The following is a 14,626-nucleotide window of genomic DNA, read 5'->3' as shown; positions in this document are numbered from 1 at the left end:
AACAATTACGAAAAACACATTGATTGTGCCAGGTCTTTCATGGACAGAAATGTTCACAGGGCTCATTGAAAGTCATGCAGCTGTCGAATGTCAAGTTTAGCCCTTCAGCCCATCCTGTACAGGCTTTGCCTTAAAGACCTAATGGATTACCAACCTGGTTAACATAATCAAGTCCCAATGTGGGACCCAGGCCTACACACCTCCTACTCACAGAGGTAATGCAACACTAGTGATCTAAGCCAACAGTTCTCTCTTTGAATCCAGGAGAAGTATTTCAGGCCACAGCAGTGTGTGGGAGAGTGTTTCTATTCCTGCATAAGGCAGAATTTTAACATGCCAATGAAGAGTTTTTCGCCCCCCCCCCCCCCATGCCACAGCACTTCAAGTATTCTGCACAAATTATTAGAAAGCCTACAGAAGCCTTAGAAATCTTTAAGAGAGTTAAAAATATGGTTATATTTCTGTGAGATTCCAGGATGCCGGGGTGAGCAAATCCACTGGCCTGCATAAATCTGCTCTGTGGGCGAGGGGTTAGTTTGATCTCTGACCTACTAAGCCGATACCACACAGCAATATGCCACCCTGGTAAAGTCAGCAAGCAGCATAGTGAACTGTCTGACTGTCCAAATCTGGTCTATCCAGCTGATAGAGTCCCAATTACTGACCAGGTCCTCCCAAAGGGAAATGCACATTTGACGGTAAGGGACCACATAAGGGGCAGTTTGTGTTGATAAAAGCATTTTTAGTTTTAAGCATAGGCCAGACTTGCTGCAGGGTAGATGCAGAAGGGATTGTGGCAGCTTAAAAAGTGCAATAACGAGGGACAAATGAGAACTAGTGGCACAGCAGTTTCAGACCCATCGCACCGCAGTCATTTTGGAGGTCTGGTCAGTAATGACTCTAAGTTGTAATTCAGGGTACCATTGATAGAGGGCAGCAGTGTGCCATTATTTGGAGCAGGAAATAAAGAAGCTCAACGCTGCATTCCTCCAAAACATGCACCTGACAAAGAAACAGTTTCTATATTTCAAGCAATCCTTTTTAAGATTGAAATGAAAAGTTGAGTGGAAGTAACTGAGGACAGTTTGGTAATTTGCAGAGTTGAGTTGTGTTGAACCATTATTGCTGAGAACCAACTTCCAGCACGCACACTCTGCCTTTCTCTCTCTCTCCATATAGAACATAGAACATAGAACATAGAACAGTACAGCACAGAACAGGCCCTTCAGTCCACAATGTTGTGCCGACCATTGATCCTCATGTATGCACCCTCAAATTTCTGTGACCATATACATGTCCAGCAGTCTCTTAAATGACCCCAATGACCTTGCTTCCACAACTGCTGCTGGCAACGCATTCCATGCTCTCACAACTCTCTGCGTAAAGAACCTGCCTCTGACATCCCCTCTATACTTTCCACCAACCAGCTTAAAACTATGACCCCTCGTGCTAGCCATTTCTGCCCTGGGAAATAGTCTCTGGCTATCAACTCTATCTATGCCTCTCATTATCTTGTATACCTCAATTAGGTCCCCTCTCCTCCTCCTTTTCTCCAATGAAAAGAGACCGAGATCAGTCAACCTCTCTTCATAAGATAAGCCCTCCAGTCCAGGCAGCATCCTGGTAAACCTCCTCTGAACCCTCTCCAAAGCATCCACATCTTTCCTATAATAGGGCGCCCAGAACTGGACGCAGTATTCCAAGTGCGGTCTAACCAAAGTTTTATAGAGCTGCAACAAGATCTCACGACTCTTAAACTCAATCCCCCTGTTAATGAAAGCCAAAACACCATATGCTTTCTTAACAACCCTGTCCACTTGGGTGGCCATTTTAAGGGATCTATGTATCTGCACACCAAGATCCCTCTGTTCCTCCACGCTGCCAAGAATCCTATCCTTAATCCTGTACTCAGCTTTCAAATTCGACCTTCCAAAATGCATCACCTCGCATTTATCCAGGTTGAACTCCATCTGCCACCTCTCAGCCCATCTCTGCATCCTGTCAATGTCCCGCTGCAGCCTACAACAGCCCTCTACACTGTCAACGACACCTCCGACCTTTGTGTCGTCTGCAAACTTGCTGACCCATCCTTCAATTCCCTCGTCCAAGTCATTAATAAAAATTACAAACAGTAGAGACCCAAGGACAGAGCCCTGTGGAACTCCACTCACCACTGACTTCCAGGCAGAATATTTTCCTTCTACTACCACTCGCTGTCTTCTGTTGGCCAGCCAATTCTGTATCCAAGCAGCTAAATTCCCCTGTATCCCATTCCTCCTGACCTTCTGAATGAGCCTACCATGGGGAACCTTATCAAATGCCTTACTGAAGTCCATATACACCACATCCACAGCTCGACCCTCATCAACTTTTCTAGTCACATCCTCAAAAAACTCGATAAGGTTTGTCAGGCATGACCTACCCCTCACAAAGCCGTGTTGACTGTATTTGATCAAGCCATGCTCTTCCAGATGGTCATAAATCTTATCCCTCAGAATCCTTTCTAACACCTTGCAGACGACAGACGTGAGACTTACTGGTCTATAATTGCCTGGGATTTCCCTATTTCCTTTCTTGAAGAGAGGAATTACATTTGCCTCTCTCCAGTCCTCAGGTACGACTCCAGTGGAGAGCGAGGATGCAAAGATCTTCGCAAGTGGCGAAGCAATTGCATATCTGTGCCGCTACTGTTTCCAAATGCTGATTGCATGCTTTAATCTGTTCCAGGTGAATAACAGCAATAAGAAGGAATGGAATGGGATGATGGGCGAACTGTTGAGTGGGCTTGGTGATATGATCGTTGCCCCTCTCACCATAAATAATGAACGTGCCCAGTATATTGAATTCTCCAAACCCTACAAATACCAAGGACTCACCATTCTAGTGAAGAAGGTATTGGCGTAGAGATTTTATCTCCCAGCTACTCATTGAGCCATCTACCCACTGAGCCATGTTTCCATGCTAGTCATCTTGCCACACAGTCGTCAAAGTGCTTCACTCTGTGAACAACAAGCACGTGAGGTTGCTTTTTTTTTTACATTCTTTCATGGGATGTGGGTATCACTGGCTGGATTAGCATTGTTGCCCATGCCCTAGTTTCCCTAGAGAAGGCAGTGGTGAGCCGCTGCAGTTCATGTGTTGTAGGGAGTCCAATAATACCATAAGGAAACATGGTTAGCTTCCTTTCTCTACAGAAGAGATTGAGTTACAACAGTGAGAACCGTCAAGTTAGTTATAGAGTCATAGAGTCATAAAATGTGGAACCCCTTAGGTCCTACTCGTCAATGCCAACCAGTTTTTCCAATTGAGCTAGTCCCATTTGCCTATTTTTGGCCTATTCCTCTAAACCTTTCCCATTCAAAACACCTATATATTCCTCAAACTATCAAATTCTCTCATTATTGTTCTTCCTGCCTACCTTGTGGCCTCCCTGTATGGCTGAGTGCTGCCATGGATTCAGCTCTGACTGCACTCCCCAGATGAACTATCCCACTGTCCTCCGGATTGGGAACATTGTACTGGTTGGTCAGGGGTTGCACTCAGTGACTCCCTGTGTTATTGTAGTGGTCACTCATTTCCCTGTCTTCCTGCATGTTCTTAAGCTTTGGGGTGACCACATCAATAAGTGTGCTATCTATGTAGCTCTCAAACCCTCAGATGCTCTGTAGCAATGCCAGCAGCTGCTCCCTTTCTGAAAACTGGTCATGAATGACTCTGACAATTGTTATCTTTCTCGTTAGGCAATAGGGCCAGGTCCAGAGAGACAAAGTATATTGAAGTCTGTGGGAAGGGGGAGATGACAGTGACAGAGACAATGTGTACGTACATTGTACCCAGAATGTTTCTCATTCCACTTCATTGCACCTACTACTGGAAAAGTGAGGCCAAACTTCCATGCTCTAACTGCAGTGCTTCTGCTTCTGTGACATAGGAAATACCTCGCAGTACCCTGGATTCATTCATGCAGCCATTTCAGAGTACACTATGGTTGCTGGTGGGTCTGTCTGTTCATGTGGTAGCTGTGATGCTTTATCTCCTGGATAGATTCAGGTTTGTGGTGTATTAATCAAATTCACTTCTGCTTTTCATTCTTTTAGCTGATAGGATTAGATTTGTGAATTTCTGTGGTTAATCTGGTTTGTACACGTGAGAGTAGGGGTTGTAATTGTCGCAGGATCATTATATGTGAAAATATTTACCTTTACTCCACTAAGTATCTTGTCCATAACTGACAATAGGAAGTGGTGAGCTTATTAGAATAATATTTAATAAGTGTTGACAGTTTAGGAAGAGCACAAAGTATCAGTGCTACAAAGAAACTGTGAGATAAGGTGAGGCAAGTAAATTAATTAAGTAGAAACAATTTTTAAAAATTGCTAATTATGAAAAGTAGGCTCATGATATATAAAAGTCTAGATCCTGATGGGACTTCCAAGGGACATTTAGAAACAAAAGCAGAAAATGCTAAAAATACTCACCAAGTTTGAGAAGATATGCAAGAGCAGAGTTAAGTTTTGCCTCTCGAGCAGTGGTGGGGTAGGTGGCAGGAAAGGCAAATATTGGGTGGGCTGGCACCAAAGAAAACTTTCTCTTTCCCACCACATCAGCAATCGGATGCTCGATAGGAAGACGCATCATTGACTTTCTGACTGTTGCCACTTAAGGCCCTGAAGTGGTGACCTGTTGGTCACCTGCTGCCTGTCTGCAGAGAAGAGTTGCTGCTTTCTAGCAGGGTGATCTGCCTGAGCAGTTTAGTTGGGAGAAGGATCAATTTTCACCAAACTATGAACAGTTCAGGGCACAGCCAGGGATTTGGGGGAAAGCCAACAAGCTGGTCTTACCTCCAACACCCCAAAACCCTTTCCCCTCTTAGCCCCCACCCCACTACCTCCCAAAGAAATTCTGGCTTCTGGTTGGCCAGAAATTTCAGGCTATGTGGGATTTCACTGTTGAGGCCACCTGACAGGCTAGGAAATCTGCCACTCACCGCTTCACGTGTATAATTGGTGTTTGATCCAGTAGATTTTCACACTGGTGAGGACAGGGGTTTGGTCATCTTTAAAGACAACTGCTGCCACATTGAGTTCATTTTACATTAAATTGCAGACAGTGTTTCAGGACAATGATCCATCCTCTCAACCTTAAAAAGTTAGAGTTGTGAGACGTTTTACAAAATTAGAGGGGAGAAGGAGCAAAGTGAGATGTGTATAATAGAATGTGGACAGGTTAAACAACAAAAAACGGCATGTTGGTACAAGGCAAAAAGAGACGGTATATGGGACAAATAAGGAAGCAAAAGTTGAGAGCGATGAGGTGTAATCAGGACCTGTCTCATTTTAAGAAAATCTCCGGAAAATTCCTCTCTGATCTTCAAAAGCAATCACAGAAGTTCTAGGAGAGTTATTATGAGCAACCTCTAACCACTTCCTGTGTTTTGAATGAGCTTCACTGTCTGAAATGCATCCAGTTATCTTTTGTGGTTTAACTGTGAATCCAGACGTTGGGTTCACACTGACTGTTAAAAAGAAATATCTTCCAGCTTTAAGATTATTGTGGTTTTGTGTTTTATATTGTTGACCCCCTTCAACCATTCCTTCCCACCCACAATCTTCCTGCTGTATAATCATGATCCCCTCCCCACATACCTGGCTACTCCTCTGTTTCCATGACCTCCTGGTACACTGGAAAGAAACCACATCAGGATATTAACCTACAGCTCAAAAATCTGAGATAACTGAGATCAGAGTTAGTTCATCAATTGGTTGCCCAAAAGCATTTTGGCCAAATAGTATTTTACTGAAAATTAGTGGCTCTTGTGTAGATGGTGAATTTGAACCAAAAATTTCCAGTATTTCATCCTTTGAATAAAGCTGAAACCGAACAGGGAGACTTGTAAAAGGATAAGCTGTGATTGTAATATAAATTGGCAACCCATGATAACGTGGAGTTGTAACATATGTATCTCCTGCTTTTCAGTCCGTTTGGGCGATTTAAGGTGAACAGTGAGGAGGAAGAGGAAGATGCACTGACCCTGTCCTCAGCCATGTGGTTCTCCTGGGGTGTCCTGCTGAACTCTGGAATTGGAGAAGGTGAGCTGGGAATTGCTGGCACCGTGCAGTGTAAAGAGTCTCAAAGTCATTATGGTCTCCCACTGGGTTTGTTGCACATTTCCAAGTTCCTCAGCTTGTATTCTTTAATGTTCCAACCATTTCTACTTTTCTGATTCTGAATCTATCAACTTTTATATAACTATTACACATATATTTAACTATCTGTGTGTAACTAATATATACATAATATATAAAATGTATGCACACTGTCTGTTTTAAGATAGGAACTGATTTTATGTGTATCTTTTTAAACAATTATCCTATCTGTTTATCGCTGTCTCATTTGTAGATTACTCTTGGTCTTGACTCCCTCCACACCAAAACTTTTAGAAAACTGATTGTTCAGAGTTATATTCAATTCTCATTTGATTATCACAGTTCACTTGAAGAACAGTTATCTAGAAGATTATTCAGGGTCAATTCTAAGACTCTTACAATTAAAACACTCATAAAAATGTAAAAGAATATAGAGTTAAGGTGGGCAAATCTGAACCACTGTTCAGCCATGACTTAAACTGAATGTCAGAACAAACTTGAAGAGCTGAGCGGCCTCCTCTTGGGCGGCACGGTGGCTCAGTGGTTAGCACTGCAGCCTCACACCACCAGGGACCCAGGTTCAATTCCAGCCTCTGACAACTGTCTGTGTGGAGTTTGCACATTCTCCCCGTGTCTGTGTGGGTTTCCTCCAGGTGCTCCGGTTTCCTCCCACAGTCCAAAGATGTGCAGGCTAGGTGGATCGGCCATGCTAAATTGCCCATAGTGTTCAGGGGTGTGTGTGTGTTATAGGGGGATGGGTCTGGGTGGGATGCTGCAAGGGTCGGTGTGGACTTGTTGGGCCGAAGGGCCTGTTTCCACACTGTAGGGAATCTAATCTAATCTTATGCCTGTTCTTAAACTTCTACACACACAAGGGTCTTAACAGCACTGAGAGAGTGCAGCACTTCTGAGATGGTAAATAATGAATTTGCCTAAAATGGTGTCTCTCCAAACTACATTTTCCAGGTGCTCCAAGGAGTTTCTCTGCTCGAATCTTGGGCATGGTTTGGGCTGGATTTGCCATGATTATTGTTGCTTCATACACAGCCAACCTGGCAGCTTTTCTGGTGTTGGACAGACCCGAGGAGCGGATCACTGGAATCAACGATCCCAGGGTAAAGCTGTCACATTGCTGTAAGAGCTGTACAACGAACAGTACATTACAGATCCTTTAGCTACAGCTCTCCTAATAATCACAGCCTGGAACTGCAGCAGCATCTGCAGTTGAGCAGAGACTTATCCAACACACCACCTCCTAACACAAATATGCCACTCACCACTTTAACTCAGTGATCACATTGCCAGGATTTTCCATATAGCCACCCTCAAAGCTGAAATCCAATCTACATCACAAACAGTTCCTCCATATCCTCCCTTATGAACTTCTTTCAAAAGAGAGTGAGTTTATTTGAGGCATGTGTCTTCAGAAAATCATCACTTTTCGCACATCATTACTTGGAGAATGTTAAAACATTCTCCAATGCTTGGGGCAGATTTTGTGTAAATATTTCTGATGAATACGTACAGTTTTTAGAATGAGTTGGATCATGACCGGCTGTACTGTGGGGGGGAAGAAAAGTCATACTGTAGCCACCACTTTCTCTTCTAGACATCTGACATTTTTTATTGCAGCACAATACTTTAAACAGCCTAGTATTAGCTAGAATAACAACTAACTTGAATGCTCCTACAAATGTTCCTTTGTTTATTTTCCCTGGTTATAGAGTCATAGAGAAACAAACCCTTCGATCCAACTCATCCATGCTGATCAGATATCCTAAATTATTCTAGTCCCATTTGCCAGCATTTAGCCCATATCCTTCTAAACTCTTCTTACTCATGTACCCATCCAGATGCTTTTTAAATGTTGTAATTGAACCAGCCTCCACCACTTCCTCTGGCAGCTCATTCTATACACGCAACATATTTTGGATATTATTGTTGTCGGAAGGTTAAACATTAGCCATTAAAGTTTCTATTTTGCTTGGATCTGGAGCAGTACTTTTAGCATTTCTCACTCTGGAACTGCCTCCCTAATTCACTGTGTAGTAGATTTGCGATGAAAATATAAATTGTGCAATTTCTAATTTGCTGGCTGGTATTTGGGAGGCCAGTGGAAAATGTATCCTACATCTTCGTAGGTTGTGAACATGAAATAAGAGTCCAAGCATTTTTAACCCACCTTCTGTTTTGTTCACAGCTTCGAAATCCTTCCGATAAATTTATCTATGCTACAGTGAAGCAGAGCTCTGTGGATATTTACTTTCGTAGGCAGGTAGAACTGAGCACCATGTACCGGCACATGGAGAAACACAATTATGAGAATGCAGCTGATGCTATCCAGGCTGTGCGAGATGGGTAATACACTCAGCAACCTTTGAAACATTGTTTAATCCTTCTTATCCCACTCTTAGTGATACAAAGTAATGGCTCTCTTCCACATGTAGACCTGAGCATTTTCAAAATAATTGTCTCAATTTCAATTCCTGAGTCATCAAGCAAAACCGTTTTCAGGATGCTACAGTAAGAGCTGATGGTGTAAATATCAGCCAGGCTGTCCAGTCACACATATATATGCTTAGGATTGGCAGTGGTGACGCCCACAATCCTACAGCTTGATGGCATTCAGTGTCTAAAGATCACCTATGAAACGTGGAACCATTTGGTTAAGATTCTGAAGGTCTGCTGTTATGGTACCCATGATAGATAGGTGGGTGTTGAGTAGGTGATACGGTGTATATTGGAGAGTTCTGTGGTGTATGCAATGGACATGTCAGTCCAGCTTTAGGATCTGATCTATATAGTCTAGGAAACTCCAAATTCCTTCTCGAGTTGATACTGTTAATGATCACAGCTTGTTTAGCAATTGGACACAGGAATGGGAAAGATTCCAGACAAGGTTTCTATTAATCATTATCCAGACAAACCCTTTGAAAAGCTCTTAGTCTGGGGGTGAAATGAGAATGAAACTTGAACAGGCTTTTCTGTGTGTACGTCTGTTGTATTAAACAGAGATTCGGAAGAATGAGCATCTCAGTCTCAAGTTGGTGTCCTTCTGTACACATAGAGTTAACTTTCTGTAACATCTATCACAACTTGACAACCCAAAGCACTTCTCTGCTAGTGAAGTCCATTTGAAGCATAATCACTGTCACATTGTAGGAAACAAGGCAGGTGACATACCCGGGACAAGATCCTAACAACTGAAACTTAAAGATGAGCAGATAATTTTTGTTTTTAGTGATGTTGATTGAGGAATAAATATTGATTCAGTCACCAACATTGGTGACTTACTCTGCTACACCTTCAGCTACTGTAGGAAAGTAAATCACAATTTGGAAGGTTCACAACACACCCCAGAGATCCCTTTACCAACCATGTGACCCTCCACCCTAATCCATCTGACATTCTTCAGCTTGTATCTGAAGAAGGGTTGGATTGGGTTGACTTTTCATGGGTGGTAAATCTGACAGGACCTTGTAAGAAAAAAATATTTCTGATGTACGAATATGTCTGGATAGCAGCAGACAGAAGGTCAGAGAGTGAAGATATCACGTCATATTAGCTGTGATCATTAACATTGTCAACTTAAGAAGGAATTTGGAGTTTCCTAGACTGTATAGCTCAGATCCTAAAGCTGGACTGACATGAAGCACAATCCCACTGGATGTTATTCAACTCCATGTAAAGTGAGGTAGAAAGTTTCAATCGGTAAATCTAGTCGCAAAACAGCCAAAACATGAAGGTAATGTTGTTTGATACAGATAATGCTGTGACAGTCCCGAAAGTATTTTGGTGGCTTGAATTTGTCCATGCGTTGTTATACTCTTCAGATTTTTTAGTAGATTCAGTGAAAGTTGTTATTAATCAGACTCTGTTTCATTCTAGAAAACTGCATGCATTTATCTGGGACTCAGCTGTGCTGGAGTTCGAAGCATCCCAGAAGTGTGATCTCATCACCACAGGCGAACTGTTTTTCCGATCAGGTTTTGGGATTGGAATGCGGAAGGACAGTCCATGGAAGCAGGCTGTGTCACTTGCTATATTGAGGTAATATTTTAATAGTATGGCTAGTGGTTGCACTATCCCCCTCTTCGGAGAAATCAATATTTGACATTATAATCTTCAATCATTGTTTTAATCTAACTGTCCCTCCTCCTCAGTCTAACTACTTCAAATTAAGTATGAAAACTCAGCTCGGTCTGAATTCAAATCAAACATTCTCTCTCTTTCTCACTTTCTCCCTCTCTGTCTCTGTCTCTGTCTCTCTATCTCTCTGACTGTCTCTCTTTATCGCTGTCTCTCTCCATCATTCCCCCAGTCTGACCCGCCCCCACCCTTGCCCATGCCTCTCTCTCTTTCTCTCACTCTCCCCTTTAAAAAGGTCCTCACTATCCCATAGCTTGACTGCAGTGAACTTTCGAAGTGAATGAAGCCTCCTTCCCTGGGTACAACTTCCACCATTTGTCCCAGAAAATCTGTCTCTGGTGTTGTGGCTGTTATCATCAAACTTCACCTAAGGCATCTCCCTCTACACTTCTGGCACCTTCGGTTCCTTTGAGCATTTCACCTCGTTCGATCTCTGTCAGCTTTCATTCAAACTCCTCATTTTGTACCGCCTGCCCAATACCAGAAGAATTTTCTCACAGAGGCATCTTCATTGCTGTTCCACCTTCAGCCTCTGTTTTGAACAACTTCTCCTACTTTGATCACCAAACCAACTCATCATGCTCTCTCCTCTGAGTTCATTGTCCTCTTATCCTCCCTGTATCTTCCTCTATGTAAACTCCCCAACTCCAATTCATGACCTTATCATCTTACATGGTCTTGCTGCATCTTGTCATCAATGAAGCCAGCTCCAGTCACTTCAATCTCCTTTGAAAACCCAACCTTATGTCCTCCTGCACAGCAACCACCCCCCCGCCCCGCCCCAATAAGCTCCAGCCCCTGTCACTTACAACTGCACTTGCAAACATCTTTGATTCTCTGTTCCTCACAACGTTTCTGCAGCAATGGGTTTGCTCAACCACGTCAACACCTCTATGTTTAATGCCCTGATCCCCAGTGTATATCACTACGGTGACCTTTATTTCCCAGTCCAGATTTCGTCACCAATCCCTTAGGCTGAAGGGTTGCAGCTGTGAATTGAAACACTGGGTGACTGTTACCATTCATGCCAGGCCTGGCTGGACCATAAAAAAATCTCTACCTTGTTCTGTTGGCTCCTGTTATAACCGCTTTGTTTCTGATTCCTCCCAGGATGAAATGTAGATATTGGCTCCTTTTCTGCCATGCAAGCCACATTTTAAACCCCTGTCCCTACGTCCATAATCCTCACCTACAATAATGTGTGAAGCTCATGGACTTTTTTGTCACTAATATTGTGACCATTCAGTTTGTTGCTATGTGTTGGGTTCCTCCCTTCTCTTGTAAAGCTTGACCCCTGCCAATGTCTGAATCCACATTGTGCTCTGGTTTCTCCCCAAACCTTCCAAATGCTGTCTCCCAATTTGTCTTGAACATGAGACCAACCCTTGCTCCCTCCAACCTGTCGCTAACTAAACTCTGACCCCAAAAACATGAAGAATAAAGAACTACTGGAAATCTGGAACAAAAAAACGGAAATTGCCGGAGAAACTCAGCAGTCTGGCAGCATCTGTGGACAGAAAGCAGAGTTAACATTTCAGTCCAGTGACATTTCTTCAGAACTGATTGTAGCTAGGGAAAAGGTGGTGTGTGTGTATGTATATATACTGAAAATGTTTGGCTGGGAGGGTGCGAGGGGATGGTAACAGGGATGGGTTGGGGGCAGTGGGGGCTGTGGGCTGGTAAAGGAATAAAAGATAGCTGGAGATGGAGTCGAAAGAGAAAACAGCAGCTAAACAGACAAAAGGATGGTGGTCTGGTGTCTTGGATTACAGCATGTATCTAAACAGTTCTTTTCAGATTCGGGTAAATATAATTAAGAGAAGGCTCTCTAACAGCAGTTTGCTTTAATATGAATGTTTATTAAGTAATACTAAATGATTATAGTAGTAATAATAACTGGAAGAGGAAAGAGAAAAAGCAACAAGTCTCACGCCCTCCTGCCTGCTGGCGGCCCATTGACCAATGGCTGGTCCAGAGGGTTAAGTTCATTCCTGGCACCATTCACGATGCTGAGCCAGAGCAAAGTCCTGTGATTTGGAATGAAACTCTCTCTCTCTCTTATACAGTGCAACAAACAGCCAGCACAACAAAAGCAGATACAGAAGACAAAACACAGCTACAGAAAAACAAATTGCAGCTGTTGTCTTCAACCTGTAAAAGAATGTTAGCAAGATCCAAGGTCATGCAGCTTTTCTGTATCAAAATGTTACACTTGTCCCCACACCTCCTCCCTCACCCCCATCCCAGGCCCCAAGATGACATTCCACATTAAGCAGAGGTTCACCTGCACATCTGCCAATGTGGTATACTGCATCCACTGTACCCGGTGCGGCTTCCTCTACATTGGGGAAACCAAGCGGAGGCTTGGGGACCGCTTTGCAGAACACCTCCGCTCAGTTCGCAACAAACAACTGCACCTCCCAGTCGCAAACCATTTCCACTCCCCCTCCCATTCTCTAGATGACATGTCCATCACGGGCCTCCTGCACTGCCACAATGATGCCACCCGAAGGTTGCAGGAACAGCAACTCATATTCCGCCTGGGAACCCTGCAGCCATATGGTATCAATGTGGACTTCACCAGTTTCAAAATCTCCCCTTCCCCTACTGCATCCCTAAACCAGCCTAGTTCGTCCCCTCCCCCAACTGCACCACACAACCAGCCCAGCTCTTCCCCCCCACCCACTGCATCCTAAAACCAGTCCAACCTGTCTCTGCCTCCCTAACCGGTTCTTCCTCTCACCCATGCCTTCCTCCCACCCCAAGCCGCACCCCCAGCTACCTACTAACCTCATCCCACCTCCTTGACCTGTCCGTCTTCCCTGGACTGACCTATCCCCTCCCTACCTCCCCACCTATACTCTCTCCAACTATCTTCTTTACTCTCCATCTTCGGTCCGCCTCCCCCTCTCTCCCTATTTATTCCAGTTCCCTCTCCCCATCCCCCTCTCTGATGAAGGGTCTAGGCCCGAAACGTCAGCTTTTGTGCTCCTGAGATGCTGCTTGGCCTGCTGTGTTCATCCAGCCTCACATTTTATTATCTTGGAATTCTCCAGCATCTGCAGTTCCCATTATCTCTAATGGCTTGATGGGTTGAGGATGCCTCATTCATTACTGTATTGCAACATTGAAATTATACAAACAGGTTCAACCTTCAGTGTCTCCAATTTCTAAAAGAAACAAACAAGATCCGTTCATTCCACATCAGGTAGAATGAGTTAATTAGTATTAATGAACTATGATTCAAAAAGGGGTGGGGCATAAACTCATGCATGTAATTACATCATCCAACTCTCCGCCTCCTTGAAGGAAGGAAAACCCCGCCCCTTTGTCAAATTTGCCTTTCCTAAACTTCTCTCCCACCAACAGTTGCATTTTCAACTCTCCAATGTGCCTATCATTGGATATTAACAATGAGTCAATCTTAGCATCTGGAATTAAAGATTCACTCATGTTAATAGAGTATTTGGAAGTTCACTCTGGCGAGAAAATGAAATTCTAAACATGGTCATTTCTGGGACTAAAATCTACCCAAAATTCTTTTTGGTTTTTTTTTCCCAATTAGTTTTAATCATCTATGACCAATTTCAAGAAATTAATTTTTGCTATGTTTTAGATACAAATTCTAGATCAGTAATTCATTGCAGATTTTTGCTTTACGCAACCACTGATGGTTTCTTAAAAGGACATTACATTAAACCATACATGCTCCGCACAGATACAGGCACACAACACATTTTCAAATCACCAAACACTCCAAAAATGTAAACTAAAACTTCAAAGTATCCCAGATCTTGGGTTCCAGGGAACAAAAAGACACAAATTGTACAGGATGATATTTAGCAACCAACAAGCAAAGGTGCCTTCAAACCAGACTATGAAAAGTTAACACTTCTTCTGTATTCTTGAAAGTATTCTGAATGACATTTTAGGGCCATTGTGTGATTACTTCCAACATTGCTCATTAAGAAATGTATGGGCTTGAGCAGCTTGACTTTTGTATAGATTTGGCCTTCCATTGGCTTGCAGTGTGTTTCTTGGAATGGAGACCTCACTTAAGTGAGCTACATTGGTGCCAGATTGAGTCGCTTCTAATAATGCAGTGTGTGCCTCTCTACATTCACAACAGACTTGTTTGTGAACTTCTCAGTTTTTGGAAAATTTGGAGGAGGAGCAGGAGGAACAAACCAGGATTTAAACATTGTATTGCTGCAATTTCGTGTAGCACTTGTAGAGAAGGGATTACTACCCCCAGGGCAATTTATGCTCAAAATTAAATTGCAAACAACTTTGCCCAGTGACTAAACGTCTAACAATTCTGAGACACAATG

The 14,626-nt window shown here is 43.2% G+C and overlaps 1 protein-coding gene across 9 annotated transcripts in view; it reads left to right on the top strand.

Moving 5' to 3' along the window:
• LOC125465399 (glutamate receptor ionotropic, NMDA 1) overlaps positions 1-14,626 on the top strand; it is a 153,707-nt gene that overhangs the window by 109,425 nt on the left and 29,656 nt on the right. For all 9 annotated transcript variants that reach the window (XM_048558844.2, XM_048558846.2, XM_048558840.2 and 6 more), the window contains 6 exons: positions 2,728-2,892; positions 3,932-4,050; positions 5,977-6,089; positions 7,113-7,261; positions 8,347-8,504; positions 10,035-10,196. In XM_048558844.2, the coding sequence (XP_048414801.1) occupies positions 2,728-2,892; positions 3,932-4,050; positions 5,977-6,089; positions 7,113-7,261; positions 8,347-8,504; positions 10,035-10,196 (866 nt within the window). The remainder of the gene's footprint in view (positions 1-2,727; positions 2,893-3,931; positions 4,051-5,976; positions 6,090-7,112; positions 7,262-8,346; positions 8,505-10,034; positions 10,197-14,626) is intronic.

This window comes from Stegostoma tigrinum, chromosome 29 (assembly GCF_030684315.1).
Source record: "Stegostoma tigrinum isolate sSteTig4 chromosome 29, sSteTig4.hap1, whole genome shotgun sequence".
Taxonomy (NCBI): Eukaryota; Metazoa; Chordata; class Chondrichthyes; order Orectolobiformes; family Stegostomatidae; genus Stegostoma; species Stegostoma tigrinum.
The sequence above is the reverse complement of the archived record's forward strand: the minus strand, read 5'-3'. Positions and strand labels throughout refer to the sequence as shown.